The 15,824-nt window shown below is 43.2% G+C and overlaps 1 protein-coding gene across 6 annotated transcripts in view; it reads left to right on the forward strand.

Moving 5' to 3' along the window:
* The window catches only part of dab1a (DAB adaptor protein 1a), a 213,620-nt gene that overhangs the window by 189,236 nt on the left and 8,560 nt on the right, over positions 1-15,824 (forward strand). For 4 of the 6 annotated variants that reach the window (XM_069150590.1, XM_069150591.1, XM_069150589.1 and 1 more), the window contains 7 exons: positions 2,453-2,584; positions 6,406-6,525; positions 7,005-7,043; positions 7,475-7,537; positions 8,871-8,924; positions 14,748-14,810; positions 14,917-15,013. In XM_069150590.1, coding sequence (XP_069006691.1) covers positions 2,453-2,584; positions 6,406-6,525; positions 7,005-7,043; positions 7,475-7,537; positions 8,871-8,924; positions 14,748-14,810; positions 14,917-15,013 — 568 coding nt within the window. The remainder of the gene's footprint in view (positions 1-2,452; positions 2,585-6,405; positions 6,526-7,004; positions 7,044-7,474; positions 7,538-8,870; positions 8,925-14,747; positions 14,811-14,916; positions 15,014-15,824) is intronic. The other 2 variants (XM_069150593.1, XM_069150594.1) reach the window with 2 other exon arrangements.

Here is a 15,824-nt window from a genome sequence, read left to right on the forward strand (position 1 = left end):
TGGGATTAAATCTCACTATTCTGTTCAAACTTTACCTAGAAGGATGCTACACAAACCTTTCCAATGTTTTTGCTGCAACAAACACGAGTTATGTTCGCAGAGACGAGTTCCAGATAGACTGACAGAGTATGCAACTGAGTACAAACAGTGTTTACATTAGACATGTCGGTGGAGGGATTATGACAGCAAATGTTTCAGCCACTTCCAATTAATTTAGAAGAACAATCTCATCATCAGCCTGACGGGATGCTTCACATGTGTTGCTTTGAATGTTCAATATTGCTAAAATGCAATCTCTCCATCACAAGTTTTGAAATTTCATTAGTGTTTTGTGCATGCACACTGGGACAAAGATTCAAATGAAATATTCAAAGTTCAATTTCAAAATGCAAAAGCCCACTTCTATTCTTTGTTGTTAACTTTTACAAACACATTACCTTCTGATTTGACATGAAAGTGAAAAGTCTTTTTCACACTCACTCATCATTAGCATTGCAGGGTTGCTCTTAGGAGTACGCTGGAAAGTTTGTTTTCAGGGAAATTGTTATTCTAATCAGATGTTGGCCGATATGATGCTTTGTTAGTATCATGACGGTTTCACACATGAAAGATCAATTGCATCACTTCATAGTTACAGTCTGCCTGCTTTTTAAAACGGTTCCTGAAAGGTGTCATTGTCTAAAAACATGCACTTTTACCTGATGTCAGCCACACTGAGAAACTCAGAAACAAGGAAGGGATGTTTGCCATGTGACTGCCATGAATAAGTGGCACAAATGTGACCAAAGTCCCCTGTAAAACATTTTGAGCACATTTCCCAAAATCTGATTGTCTGTATGTGTGAACTGATTCTACTGTCGAAGCTGTACTTGCTACCGAGACAAAGTAGTGCAATTCAATTTATGCAGTCGTTTCATTCTCTGCTCTCTTTGAATCAGAGTCCCTCTCTGTCACCTTACCACCCACCCAGAGATAATTCAATAACCTCTGCAAATGAGCTCTGTGTGTGTGTGTGTGTGTGTGTGTGTGTGTGTGTGTGTGTGTGTGTGTGTGTGTGTGTGTGTGCGTGCGCTTTGGGCATGTGCGCATATGCACTGCGTTAGCTGTCATTTTCAGGTCAATCAGAGGTGATAATAATAATCATTACTCCAATTATGAAATTTAGAAGACGCGACTCGTACAATTGTTATCTATTTCTGCTGGGGCTCTCAGTGTGTGTGTGCGGCAGTGTGTGCGGCCCCCATGTTGAACCGGTGTCACTCCACTCTGCCATGTCCCACCTCTATAATAGCCTCGTAGAGAGCAGATGTGTGTGTTTAGCCTCTGATGTATAGCGCTCCAACCCCTAGCAAGCACTCAAGGGCTGCTGGGTCATTATGTTGACTGTATGTCTCTGCTCCCAGCATGCAGCTGGCACAGACAATAACAACAAGGCGGACATTTAGTGTGACTTAACAGAGGGCCTTTGCATATTAAGTTGCGAATTGTGTTTGTGTGTGTTGTGACTGAGGGCACAGATAAAGTGATCAAGTCAACAGCTTGCCGAGCTGTGATTGTCACTGATCCACCCCCCCCCCCTCCTGTCCTCGGGAAAAACAGTGCCATCTGCCACGGGCAATGCCAGCTTGGCACTCCTCACCCAGACTAAACTAGAGAGGGCACGGGAACTAGAAACAGTTTGACATAGGATACAAGGTCTCAATGTGAGCGGGGTTTATTTTTTGTGTACACTGGGGGCAGTTTGCATTGAATTTTTTCTTTTGCTTCCCACAAGTTGATGTAAAAGTATAGCCTGCCATAACAAGACCCAAGTTCACTGAGTGATTATATGTGATCACAGCATAAGACTGAAGCTGTGACCAAAAGTCTGGTGGAGCCAGGCTTGTAAAGTGGACATGAATCTGTGAATGAGTGAGTTCATGTTCCTAACTTTCTGACATCAGAATATGATGAAAACACTCTTTTCCTTAAGTGCTTCACATACTGGAGAGAAGCAAACAGATCTTTTAATCCTTTGGGGTCTTGGCCACTGTTTACAGTTTTCTGTGGCCTCAGATCTCTTACTATGCAAAAAAAAAAAAGCAACAATTATAATTTGAATTTATAGTATTTTATTCATTCACCAAAACTTAAAGTCCAAGTCTTCAGGTAGCCAAGTATCAAATGATTTTCCACTTTCCGGAGGATAACCAACAAGGATTTATTTATTTATTATTTTTGCATCAGTCTTGAAAAAAAAAAGTGTTTATTTTTAATATCAGTCTTAAATCTAGTTGTTTCTTATGACAGTGTACTAGGGCCAGTGCTGGGGAATCAAATCAACATTTACAAATTAAAATTGTATATTTTTTTTATGAGTTCTTGAAAAGAGGAATCATATCTCAGGAATAAAGTCCTGTGTTTCTTGGTTGGTCTGCACAACTTAAAAGCCCTCTGTCATGCCCCACTGCAGGTCCTCCAACACCACCATGCGGTGCACGAGATCTCCTACATTGCCAAGGACATCACGGACCATCGAGCCTTCGGTTACGTCTGCGGGAAGGAAGGGAATCACCGCTTTGTTGCTATCAAAACGGCACAGTCGGTTAGTATTTGTGTGTGTAGTGTGTGTGTGTGTACATACAACTGCTTAGCAAGTGTTTGTACATGTTTCCCCATGCAGCCCTTGTGTGTAGGTTAATGTATGATTCATCAGGGTTTTTTCTCAGTAGCATGAACCTCTTGACATTTAGATAAGGACCCTCAAACACCAGCTCATGCCGCTTTGTGTCGTTCATCAAACAAACTGTTTACTATGTAGAGTTGGAGCTGTAGGTTTTGTGTGTGTGGAAGGGGTCAGGTTCAGTCCTGCAGTAACATACTCTATATGATATTGAGTGCCTCTTTTGGACCCGTTATGATTGTTGTTGCTGTTGTTGTATCTGTGTGCCTGGCTTGTTTCGTCTGGATCCAGCTGGCTCGCTCTGTAGCCATATTGATTTCCCATAGTGAGTCGATGAGGGTTTGAGTGTGTGTCACCAGCTCTAATGGCATATCCATCCTCCTAAGGCCATGAACCGTGGCTCTTTGACTTAGACAGATACACACACACACACACACACACACACACACACACACACACACACACACACACACACACATACACACACACAGAGACACACCCCAGTCTCTACTCACAAACACACCGGCTGCACTCCAAAAACAGTTGCTCATCAAATGTTACCCTGCCTAATAGTGTAGCACAAAGCAAAGTTCTCATCAGTCAGGGGAGCTGCCATTCACCTGACGTGTGCCTGAAGAAAGGTCATAATTATATTTCACTACCATTTTCAGGATTTGAACCAGCCATCACTAACAGTCAGACTGTTAGTCGTGGAGCAGACAAAGAGAGGGGTGGAGGCTCGGAGCTTATGGTGAAGGCTGTAATTGGAAAGTAACCACTTTGATGTGAATTAACAAAGCGTTTCTGTCGTCACGAAGACTAAGACTTAAGGTTGTTCCGAAAAGGCTAATTTAGGGTTACATTTGAAAGTAATTGGCTTACCACTCAACTCAAAGTCTCAGCCCAAGAAAGACATGTTTTATTTAGCCAGTTTCAGTGCAGATGGAGGGACCCTAATTGTGTAGAAAAGGATTGGATAGTCAGTCTCTTAGTTCACAGTCACTGCTACAACTTTTTGGGAAAAGTTAGACTTGTAATTAATATGAATAGGTCTATTTGTTATGAAACCAACCTTCCAATTCGTAGGAAGGTTACAGAGAGTTTAAAGGCTATTCAGTGTCACGAGAGAACATGAAAACTTTGGCTAGCTGTTTTTTAAGAAGCCATTATATCTACAGTGTTAATGTGGGAATTGTTGAATTGTTGGGTTTCTCTGTATAATAGTGTAACGTCTTGTTGTAAGGACTTTAATGTGTTAAGTGCCATGAAATAACCTATGTTGTGACTTGGCGCTATATAAATAAAGTTGAATTGAATTGAATTAAATCTTTTATTTTTATCCCTTGGAAAAAGAATTCAAACAAAATTACCACAAAGAGAAAATCACAGCAGCAACACCAAAAGAAAAAAAAAGTAGTTCTAAAGTGGTTCAGCCTTTCTCTGTTAATGGTGATGTCCTCGTGTTTAGGAACAAAGCTTCCTTTGTCATGTCTAATGGAAAAGTTCCCTCCTAATGCATTTTAACATTTAGAGAAAACAGCTAGTTTGCCACGTGAAAGGTATTTTTCAAATGTACATTGTGGGTGTATGATGCTGGTCAATGGCTCGTTTATTCCCAAGGTTAACTATCCAAACACAGATACAGTACTTCTTTCAGTGTGTTCAACCTGATTTAGTTGCAAAATATATTTTTAGCTATGTAAAACATCTGCCAATCAAAGTGTCTGGGAACAAACACTTGTTTCTGTATTCAGCATGAATAAAGTGAAGGGAAAAGAAGGGATCCATCTTATCAGAGTCACAGATACTGTACAAGCTGCTCGATTGTTTTCATGTTCCCTGTTTTTTACTGTGATCATTGTTGTAATTTCATATTCTTTCCCTAGATGTATAGTCATACACATTCTCTGGAGGAAAGTTTGAAAGTAAGTCGTGGGAAATTTAGGAAATCACTAACTGAATTTATTTTAGACAAGACGGGTTCAGGGAAATTCAATGTACCAGGAAATAAATTCAGGAATACCCTGGAGGTATTTTGCCAATAACCAACACCGGAATCTGTTGCATTAATATTCAATTGGATTGGAGAGTCGTCCGCCACCCTAAACTCCTGATCAGTGCAGATTTTAATAGAACAGTGTGTCTGCAGTGGAAGTCTTTATCACTACTTTTTGTTAGAATCATTTGTCAGTGTTGCCTCGGGCTACGAATTCAAGAGTGCTGAGCTGAGGTTATCTCATCTCGGTGGTTCTATGAGCTGGCCACTCCTCCGCTGATTCTCAACATTTCTTGCATTTATACTTTGAAAATTCAGTGTGTGCTTCTCCTACCTCAAAGTTTTGATTGAGGAAAAGGAAAAAAAAAAAAAAAAAAGGCAAGAGCGACAGCAGGAGAAGATGGAGATTAGAGCAGATTTTGTCAAATGCAAAGCGGATCTGAATTTGAAAAGAGTGACAATATGTTTCACTTGGCTCAGCAGAAGAGGCCGTTTACCCCAGTGTGTCTGTCAAGAGCAATATAAGGCCGAGGACATCTCGCAGAGAGACAACGCTAAAATATCGCTGCTTTATGCAAGGCAGCGTTCAAGTCTCTGAACTCCGGGTGCACTTCACACAGTTCAAGTAAATAATTGATTAGGTCTGAAACAACATTGTACAATAAGACTCTTGGCTGTTGTGCTTTGACAGTAGTTATAAGTTGTGAGTCATCTTAACTGGTTTGTTGTTGCTACTTTTGCTCTCCTGACAAGAGAGGTGGTGCGACGTAAGACGAGAGGCAAGTATCTGCTCTTGTTGCTGTCTGAACCAGCCCTGGAGGAGTGATTGTGCAGATAAGTGTGTGCAGCCTCTTTGCCTGTCTCTTTGTGTGCAGGTGTGACCTGACTTAGATTTCAGGTTCCAATTACAGCCAGCATTATTTATTCAGTAAAGTCTGGCACTTTCATTTTATTGAGTTAAGTCTTTACAACTGCAAGATCAATCAGTGTTAAACTAATCACAGAGGCACAGAAAACAGCCGATCACCGGGCATTGTTTTCTTTAAAGAAAGAGTTTAGTCAAACTATTATAATTATATTGTTTGCTTGTCTTTTCCTTTGATAATACATTCCGGCAAAGTTTACAAACTAGGGGACAAAAATATTCCATGACTGGCATTTTGTTTGGGGATTTTCACACCGCATCCAAAATCAGTTGTCTGATTTTAAGAGTTCTGTTCTCTCGGACAGGTTGCTGTAGTCACACATAGCAAGTTGAAATATAATCCAGGAAGTCCACTTTCTATAAAACATCCCTAATACTGAAGGCTTGAGCAGTTTATAATAATATGAGACACTATTTTACAACTATAAATCTACAAAATGATTGCGATGACACTTTGTCTTTTTTTATCTTGAATGTGACAAACCAAACATTAGGATTATGTCTCTGACTTACTTTACAAAGTAATTGAACAGAAACATGCGCTTGTTCACATTTGATGCACCGATGCAGCCGGGTGTGGGATGTGTGGGAGTTCCAGCAAACGTTGCGCCAGATTAAATGTTTTGGCCCGATAACCTCTGCTTCAGGAACGCTGCTCTGCCAATGCCCTGCTCTCTCTGAAATGAGTGAATGAGGTCTTGGTCTCCTGTGATGAAGTAGGGCAGGTTCATATCTAGAATAAACAGTCACTGGTTCTGATCGGTGCTGTGTTCCTGTTAGTTTCTGTGTCAATGGCTGGATAACGTGTCCGTGTCGTCCTAGGCCGAGCCTGTGATTCTGGACCTGCGGGACTTGTTCCAGCTCATCTACGAGATAAAGCAGAGAGAGGAGATGGAGAAGAAGGCCCAAAAAGACAAGCAGTGTGAGCAGGCTGTCTACCAGGTATGCTTACCTACGCTCTGTTCCTGTTTTGCTACTCTTTCCTTAATCATGCGCCATGCGTATGACAAGCTTCATCTGAGAAACTCATGACAGACGAGTCAGGTAAGACTTTAAAGAACATCAAAGAATGACATCCGGAGCACCCACTTTCAGGTTTCATCAGTGACACCATCTGCCCATTGTGCTTATTTCACCTCCCTCTGTTCTGTCTCTTCTGTTTTTTTGTCATGTTTAATTTCTCTTTATCTCTCTCTCTCTCTCTCTCTCTCTCTCTCTCTCTCTCTCTCTCTCTCTGATGATTGCCAAATGATTATCTGAATGCTGGGAAGCTGCTATGTCTTGCTGTGCTTTCCGCCTACTCTCTCTACTCCACCGGCTTAACCCTCCGCCTCGTCCCTCTCTTCTGTCTTCTCCCCTCTGCTCCTCTGTCCTCCCCGGTTTGATCTCTCCCTCTCCCTCCTGCCACTGCTCATCCGCAGACAATACTGGAGGAGGATCTAGAGGACCCGGTCTACCAGGTAACTTTCCGACCAATCACGTCAAACTGCTGTCCCCTGCTGCCTTTCTAGCCAGTCAGCTTGCTTCTCTCTGTGTGCACTGTGGGGAGACAGCTCCTGTTTGGGTACAGTGTGGTCATAGCAGATGTGGACAAAGAGTCATCAGTAGGAGACACTGACATCTGTGTGTTCATGGGTCTGTAGCCATGGGTGCATGATTAGCTGATCTTCTTTTTCTCAGTTGCTGTGGGTATTATTTGCAGCTTAAAGTCTCCTCTGTGTGTCACAGATCTATTCTTCTACTGCTTTTCTAATGAGAACCTATTGACAATGATGTTTGACTAATCACCTCTGCAGTTTCACTACTTTTCTCTTAATTTCTTTATCTTCCAATTTCCCTCCTGCCTCTTTTTCTCCCTCCTCTCTTTTCCCCTCTGCTGCTGATGTTGTAGTACATTGTGTTTGAGGCGGGACACGAGCCCATCCGTGACCAATCAGAAGAGAGCATTTATCAGGTACTCACAAGCTCATCTTGTTTGCTTGTGTCTCACTTAGCTTTAAACTAGAGTTATAGTGTTTAAGATGCTGGAGTTCCTAAAGGCGTTTAAGCTACAGAGATTTAATCTTTTTTTTACTGGCCAATCGGTAACAATTACATTACTCTTTAATGGGATAAGTACATGTATATTGTGGCCTGCTCTATAGAATTAATTGCTTCTGTTTTTAACACATGAAATGTAGACACAGGATGTAAAAGACCAGGCCATACAACCAGCCAACACCCTCCAGAGGGTCCTGACAGCTAACGCTAGCTCCTCCGGGATATGAGCCTTTCTGTGGGTGTACTCCTCGGAGACGTGGGTAGACCTCTGAGGGATGAAGAGGGGGAGGGTACGATGTGCGCGGAGGGGATATGGAGGTTATTCCTGGCCTGTGTGGAAGGCGGACCCTTCTCCTTTCCTCGCCTACCCTCCCCTCCCTCTTTTCCCGAGGAGATGAAAGAAAGCGAGAGGGGGAGAGAAAGATTAATCACCAGCCTCTCGTTTGATCTTTAAATAAAATGGATTGAAAATAGAGGGAGTGCTGGCGCGTGCACAATCATACACAAACAAAAACACATACAAACAAACACCCCTCCACACACATCGGGCGTAGGAAACGTGAGCCTCAGCCAGCCTCCAGCCACAGAGGAACTAATGTATGAATAAAGATGGAAGATTCTGGAAATAAACATGTGAAAGAAGTAAACAAGGCATTGAAAGGAGGAGAAAGAATGGGACAGGCTGTGCTAGATAGATATCCACATTTTTCATCAGTGCTATTTTTTCATATACCGCTCAGTCTGATGAGAGCACATCCGACTGGGGAGGAATAAAACTTGATTTCAAACCTCGTGTCACTGCAGGAGAAACCAAACCATACGATTCACACATATCAGCATTTTTCAATCACTGCAACTCATTGTTTCTTCTCATTACACACACTGTCAATTCTATCTGTCTGTGTGACATAGAGATATTACATGTCACAATGTGTGGGACAATCTGAGTTATTACATGTCTATGGGTGTGATAAGCAGCCTTATCCATTCTTTATTAAGGAGAGCGAGAGAGGCCGATAGTCTACTGATTAACCTAGTAGATGAGTTCTTGCTCCACAGATTTTAATTCTGATTATCCCTGCACACACACACACACATAAATGTTCTACCAGTGACTGATAGGATCCCTGTAGAGTCAGGTTTCAGGGTTTTATGTCGGCACCCAGTGTGTCGCAGTGATGTGTAAAGTTTCATAGCCTCCACCGGCTCTCTCGGCTGTTCTCTGAATCTATTGGTCGATTGTGTAGGTTCCCACCAGTCAGCAGAAGGAAGGGGTCTATGACGTCCCAAAGCGACACCCAGTGAGTGACCGTGCGTTTTGCCCGTGTCCGACCACCCCCCCTTTCCCTCAGCCTGCCTCCCCCTCTCAGACAAACCTCTCAGCCGACCCATCATCACTCACCTGCAAAGCCTCCGCTGCCCTCCTATTTCACAGCCCTGCAGTGGTTGTACTTCCTCTTAGCGTATCTCGCACAGTGATTCAGTGTGTCTCATTCTCCCCCTGAGAGGTTTGCTGGGATCCAGTGCCTCATATGCGCTGTGCTGTGCTGTCGTGCTACTTGTGCTGTAGCTGTGGTGACTGGTGCACTTTCCCATCGTGATCTCGTGGTGCCTGCTCCTTATGGTTTAACTGGGATAATGTGTGTGTTTGAATGTGTGTGTCATGTGTCGATTTGCTCAGTGAAGCATGCCTGGCAGTGGTTAGCCACCGTTGAATCCAGTAAATACCTGCATGACCATATCCCAGATTGCATTGAACACATTTTGTGACTGCTGCAATGGAAGTTATATGTCTGACTATAAAGGTGCATGGCCTCATATTTTTACCTTTATATCTCAGGATGTTGAACAGTTTTTCACCCTATTCATGCGTGTTTGCAATGAAAGTCTGTATCTCTATGTGTGTGTGGTACATCTTTAAGCTCCTGTTACTGGCTCACACTGCCAGTGGTTATAATGAAAGATGACCTTGGCCACTGTCAGCCTGCACTATAACTCAGCTCCTCTTTATCTATCTGTAAAGGTGCTACTTATATTGCTGCCTGGTTTAATCTGCTAAAATCTTCACACTCACAGTAATCAGGCTGCTGTCATGTGCATGTGTGTGTGTATGTGTATGTGCGTGTGCGTGTGTGTGTGTGTGTGTGTGTGTGTGTGTGTGTGTGTGCGTGTGTGTGTGTGTGTGTGTGTGTGTGTGTGTGTGTGTGTGTGTGTGTGTGTGTGTGTGTGTGTGTCTGTATGTCTGCGTAGATATATGTAGCTATAGTATCCTGCAGCAGTGTGTTCCTTCAGTCTGCCCAGAGCCCACCACCTCCGTGTGGTAGGTCTTTTATCCTTAAACCGCTAAAACTGGACTCCTCCATGCCACCTCTGGCAGCCACTATCCCACTTCATGAATTTTGGTAGGCTGGGAATCAGTCTCGCAGTCTTCTGCCTCCATATTATCCTCAGATTTGGTAAGAAGCTTAAGAGACACCATAGTATTTATGTTCTCCCCTCACCCAGCCCACAACACATGCTGTTATTTGGATTGCCTTTGTGTTGGCAGGTGTCTGAACATGAACAAATCCAATATTTCTCTCTTGTTGTGCAACCAATTGGACTAGTCGTCCATTCTGGTTGGAATAATGCAAATCCAAGTCTTCTCTTCTTTTCAGTCAGTCAGAGGGACTAAATATAACCTTGGATCATGGAAATATAAATGGATCATAGATTTATTTTTTATTTATTTTGTGGCCAACAACTACTGGAGTAATTTGAAGTTATTTTAATTCAATTTTAAAATAAATCCAGCCATTAAAAGGGTAGAGAACTGCTGCCACACTTGCTGTCTCGATGGACTGAATTCGATGTCACAGCAGGTCTTTTCCAGTAAATGTCATATCGCATCATTTTGTAAATGTGAGCACACTCCTGATGTTCATGGGCCTCCTAGTTGTTCATGTAGAAATGGGGATTGTGTGATAGATATAGTGTCTCATATTTAGTAGAAACAACTTCAGAAATATCTAACTGGTGGTAAAATAACTGCAAAATTAAACACTAGTTAACTGATTGTAGAAGAGCTATACTATTTTAATCCTGGTTTAACTTGTTAATGAACTGCTACACATTTGTAAAACAATAAACCTATTAATTTAGGATATAGTTTGGTTATATAGAGTGGGTACAGGGCTTTCACTGTTACTATCATTGTTGAAATAATGCATGAACACAGGCAGCAGGATGTTGTCAGGAGCAGACTTACTGCCTGAGGAGTGACCAGAGGCAGCAGCAGGTGTGTGACCGGTGTTACTTATAGTGGATTTAGTGTTTATTTCATTGGCAATAGACGCTGACTGTCTTCTCAACAGTGGACAGGAGTGTGAGGTGACATCAGTGTTGTATGTGTGTACGCCACACCTCAGATGACTTGATCCCATTGGCAGAAATGTGAACTCCTGTCTGCAGCAGTCTCTCCGGTTGTTTACTCTGTCACCTTCTCAAATGATGGCGAATCAATACCACACACGCACACGCACACACACACACACACACACACACACACACACACACACACACACACACACACACACAGGGCCATTTCAATCTTCTGAGCCCTTGACCCTTTAAGACCTGAAAGAGTGTGTTGACTCAACAGAAGCCTCACTACCTCAAAGTCCACATGTAGAGGTCAGCGCATTTCTACCAGCCAAACACTGGATTACTCTCATGTGATATGATGTTATGTTATGTTATCTGATGATATGATATGATATGATAAGGACTCACTGTATATGACAATCTGGGTCTTAATTGCTCTGTCTTCCTGGTTTAAATATATATTTTACATGTGCATGAGAGAAAGAGTGACTGACTGTGCAAATAAGTTCAAGTGTGCGTGCGTGCGTGCGTGCGTTGGGCAGGTCGGCAGGGTTTGTTGGTGTGTGTCACTGTGATCAGTCACACAGCAGGGGATCAGCAAGGTGGTGTTAATTAAAGGGGCTGCGTTAATTGTATGCAGAACACATGTGCACAGGTAATTAGTGTTTCCCTGGAGATAGCTAATTGATAGGTGGCGGCTGCACTGATAAAGATAAAGGGCCAGGCAAAGAGATGGTAAGAGAGTATAATGGGCACAGAGCAATAATTGGCAGGGCAAGACAGGGAGACAGGGACAGAAAAACGGACAGCAGCAGACTGAAGCTTTTAGGGAGGAAGATTGCGCATACTGCATGGATCATTAATTAACACAGATCAATTTAAATTCCCACTCACCCCCCAAAAAACAACATCAGTGTGTTTCATCTGCTAGATTGAAATGAACGACTCAGATGTTCAGATAAAAAAAAAAAAAAATCCAGTGGAAAAATGGGCACTCCCCTCAGAACTGATTAGTATTGGGCAAACTGTTATTGTTTTTCGGTATCAGCTAATTATGACCATACCTCATGCTCTCATCCAAGGAAAATAATACACTCAGTAATATTGTCATGCACCAAACACTGCACTCTCACTTTGCCAGACTAATCTGCACATGATGTTTTAGTGCCAGCGCTGGTGAAAGGAACGGCAGAACGCGTCATCGTTGTTCTCTAGCTGAAAAAAAAACCCTGTTAGTACAGTAAGATTTGTCCACAGAGGATAGTTCGAAATATACTGGTATGACTCTTTTCTGTGTTTTCTCCTTGTGTTAGTGGTTTTATGGCACAAAGGCAGGTGTTTTTGTTCCTATAACGTTACCTACTCGCTCCCTTTGCTCTCACATAAGGCATGTTAGTTAATCCAGCTCTGCCTGCCTCTCTATCTTGCTCTGTGGTTCCTGACACAGGGGAGCAGGCTTTACAGAAACACAAATGCGGTTTAAAGCTCAGCTCAGTGCTGTAGTTTAGACTAAAGGTAGGGATGATCTTTAAACCTCTGTAAATCTGCACTTGGTCTCTACGTCTGGGAAGAAAAACCGTGCTCTGAGTGTGTGTGTGTGTGTGTGTGTGTGTGTGTGTGTGTGTGTGTGTGTGTGTGTGTGTGTGTGTGTGTGTGCGTGTAAACACCTGCAGCCTTCATATTTAAAAAGCCTCATTTCACCCCACTCCCTTCTGCCTCGCCCTCTTCCTCTCTGAATGTGAGAAGTGACTAACAGGTTTGTGTGTGAGAACATTTTCATCCCACCTGCCATCTAACACTGGGGTTGTGATTGCAGAGTGGACATCAAAACACCCCCCACCATCATCATAAACTTCATCATTCTCATGATCAGCCCCCCCAACAAGAACAAACTCAGCAGCTTCGTCAGCCGCAGCAGCAGCGTCAGGCAGTGCCAGATCTGATAGACTTAGACCTGGAAATGGAAATGGTGACTCAGGTAAGGTGCTATACAAACATACAGCAAAGTATTATTGTTGTTGTTGTGGTTCAGACTAATACAGTGTTCAAAGTTTGAAGGTTTTTCAGTATTTTTGAGCAAGGAACACACTGTTGTAAAGGTTAGCGATCAGCCCTCATGAACTACTTCATGGCTTCCTTGTCTGTTTTGTTCTTCTCTGGTCGTAAGAAACCCCAACTCTTGACCCCTGTCACCCATGAATAAAACATGAAACTTTGCTGTTGCCATAGTAACCAAGTCCGGGCCAGGGTAATGTCGAGCACCCTATGGGTGCAGCCGTGCATTTACACCTACATTTGTAAAAGGTGAAAGAGGGAGGACGAGCCAGTAGAGTAGAGGGGAAAAACTCTCCATTAGACGGCGAGCAGAGTTCCATCAAGGACGGAGTGGACATAAAGGTCAGAGTGTGTCGGGGAACTGCTGGGGGTCAGGGGGGTTAGCAGACAGCGTCGGTCATCTCGCCGGCGGACACACTGGTCGAGTTCCTCGCAGCACATTAATAAAGCATTCATAGCACTCTGATAATCGCAGCAAACTGACCTCAGCCCCCCGCCGCCCCACACGTAAAGAATATTGAGTCGAGTGAACTAAAAATGGACAGAAAGTCTATAAATGTCCAACTTCCTGTCGTGTTTGAACACTCGCTGCAGGGCCATGTTTCCTGTACCGGTGGTTTCTGTTTGAAGAACATTAGCAGAGGCTCTGTGTCATTGACTCAGAGTGTTCAGTGCCACAACATAAAAAAAAAAAAACAGTGGGAATTTATTGTATTTTAGGTTGAGAAGAGTATTTCTTAGGATGTATTTTGTGAATTTAATCCCATGGACATTCTGTTATCAGTCCTTGTGGATGCACCATTTTGCATATCTTGGATATCTAGCTTATCTTGTATAGTCGATTTTTGTCTGATACGCTGGTATCTGCAGTAACAATAGTACATATTACAGCTTCCCATCCCCCTCCCCTCTCTGTAAGAGAACTAACATCCCAATGCAGACCCCTTACTGTAAAACACCATGCTCACAGATCCATTTTCTGATAGATGTGAAAAGAACTTCGTGGTCTATGTGTGACCTAAGAGAGTGAACGAAAGGGGAGATATTCTAAGAACATTCATTATCTCTAAAGAAATTATCTGCATCCATGATTTATGCAAATCTCAGACCAAGTATTCAAGGCTTAAATTCTTTTCTCAACTAAAAATAGAGTTTCCTTCACTTGCCACCGGCCTAAAGATATTATTAATGTACAAAAAAAGAAGGAGATACTGAGGAGAAGGATTATGAGGAGACTGTGAAAGGAAACAGAACAAATTCAGATCAAATAGAAAGGCTGCTGTCTTTGATAGCTATTCCCTCTGAGACACCCCACACATCTTCTCCTACAAGAGGGAAACACTAATGACTTGTCCAGGAGGAGACGCTGGTACAGTAATGATGCTATGGGGTGTGGTAGTCTGCTTTTAGATCAGCTGATGGAGAGCATCTCTATGTGAAGCAGATGACACAGATTATGCTAACTCTTGGTAGGTATAATCATGATAGTCAACCATTTCATCTCATTATCCCATCTCTCCTCACCCCACTGTTACCTCGTCTGTCGCTGCCACAGTGCTCAGGTAGGTCCAAGCTCGTGTCGTATTGCATGCAGTGTGTGGTGCATGTCGCGCTGGAATGTAAACCGCTTCACAAATTGTACACCGTCTGAGCCGTGCAGCCTTATGTGCCTCACTGAGAGCGTATCCTTTCCCTTTGATTCTCAGAATATCAACCAATTAGAGATTTTCGGAGACATGTCGACGCCTCCTGACATCACCTCTCCATCAGTGAGTAGCTGTCGTACATACACAGTTTGTGATTTACATCTTATAAAATAAAATCGGCATTTCCAGCGAGCTGTCTCCTTGTTTTCAACCTGACCTCCAACCACAGACCCCCGCCTCTCCAGCCAACACCCTTGACCCCTCGCAGGGCCTGCAGCCTCCCACGGAACTGTTTGCTCCTTTCAATCCTGCGTCTGTGCCCTCAGGTAAGACCTTGTTCACTCTCTGCTTAAATACACCACCGCTACAAGCAAAAGGGGGGAAAACAAACGCAGCGGGACAGAAGGAGTCGAGGAAAGAGAGGGGAAGTCAGAGGATTGAGAGGACAGAGGAGGAGAGAGAGGAAGAGAGGGGAGGTGAGATAAATAGAGAGAGACGGAATAGAATTGAAATGTAGATGAGGGGAAAGAGGAGAAAAGGTGGTGTTGGTTGTGTGTTGAATATGAAATGCATTATTAGCTTGCTACCTCAGATGCTGCTGATTTACCTGTGGTTGAGGCAACTGTGGCGGTCAGAGGAAAGTTATAAAACATGCTGAGATGATTGCAGGGAAGGCTCCTTGGTATGCACAGGCCGCTGTGATTTAGACATCGCTGTGTACTTCATAATTTTCCTGCATCTCATTATTTACTTCCCTCCTCACCTCTGTTTGTCTCCTCTCTGTGTGGATATGTCAGCTGCCAAGGTTTAATGTCACCTTTCTCCCCTGTAGGTGACAACCGGAGACCAGAGACAGGGGAGCAGCTAGTGTGTAATAGAACAAGCTTCTACTGATGAGTTAGAGTGATTTTAATGAGTGTGTGTTGAGCTCTGCCTTCTTATAATGACTCTGCCTCATTCTGGAGGTAATTATGATAGTTCACTATGACCATTAAGAGCCACCGCAGTAGCTGCAGGCAGAAGTAGGGCAGCACTCTCTGGTGATGCATGTGTTATTATCTGCGTGTGGAAGAAAAGCAACGTATGCACTATGGCTGTTCTAATCACGTCCTCTTTCTTTCCTGTATTATTGATCTT

This window comes from Embiotoca jacksoni, unplaced genomic scaffold, assembly GCF_022577435.1.
Source record: "Embiotoca jacksoni isolate LCO1_2020_lvr unplaced genomic scaffold, fEmbJac1.0.p SCAF_16, whole genome shotgun sequence".
NCBI lineage: Eukaryota > Metazoa > Chordata > Actinopteri > Embiotocidae > Embiotoca > Embiotoca jacksoni.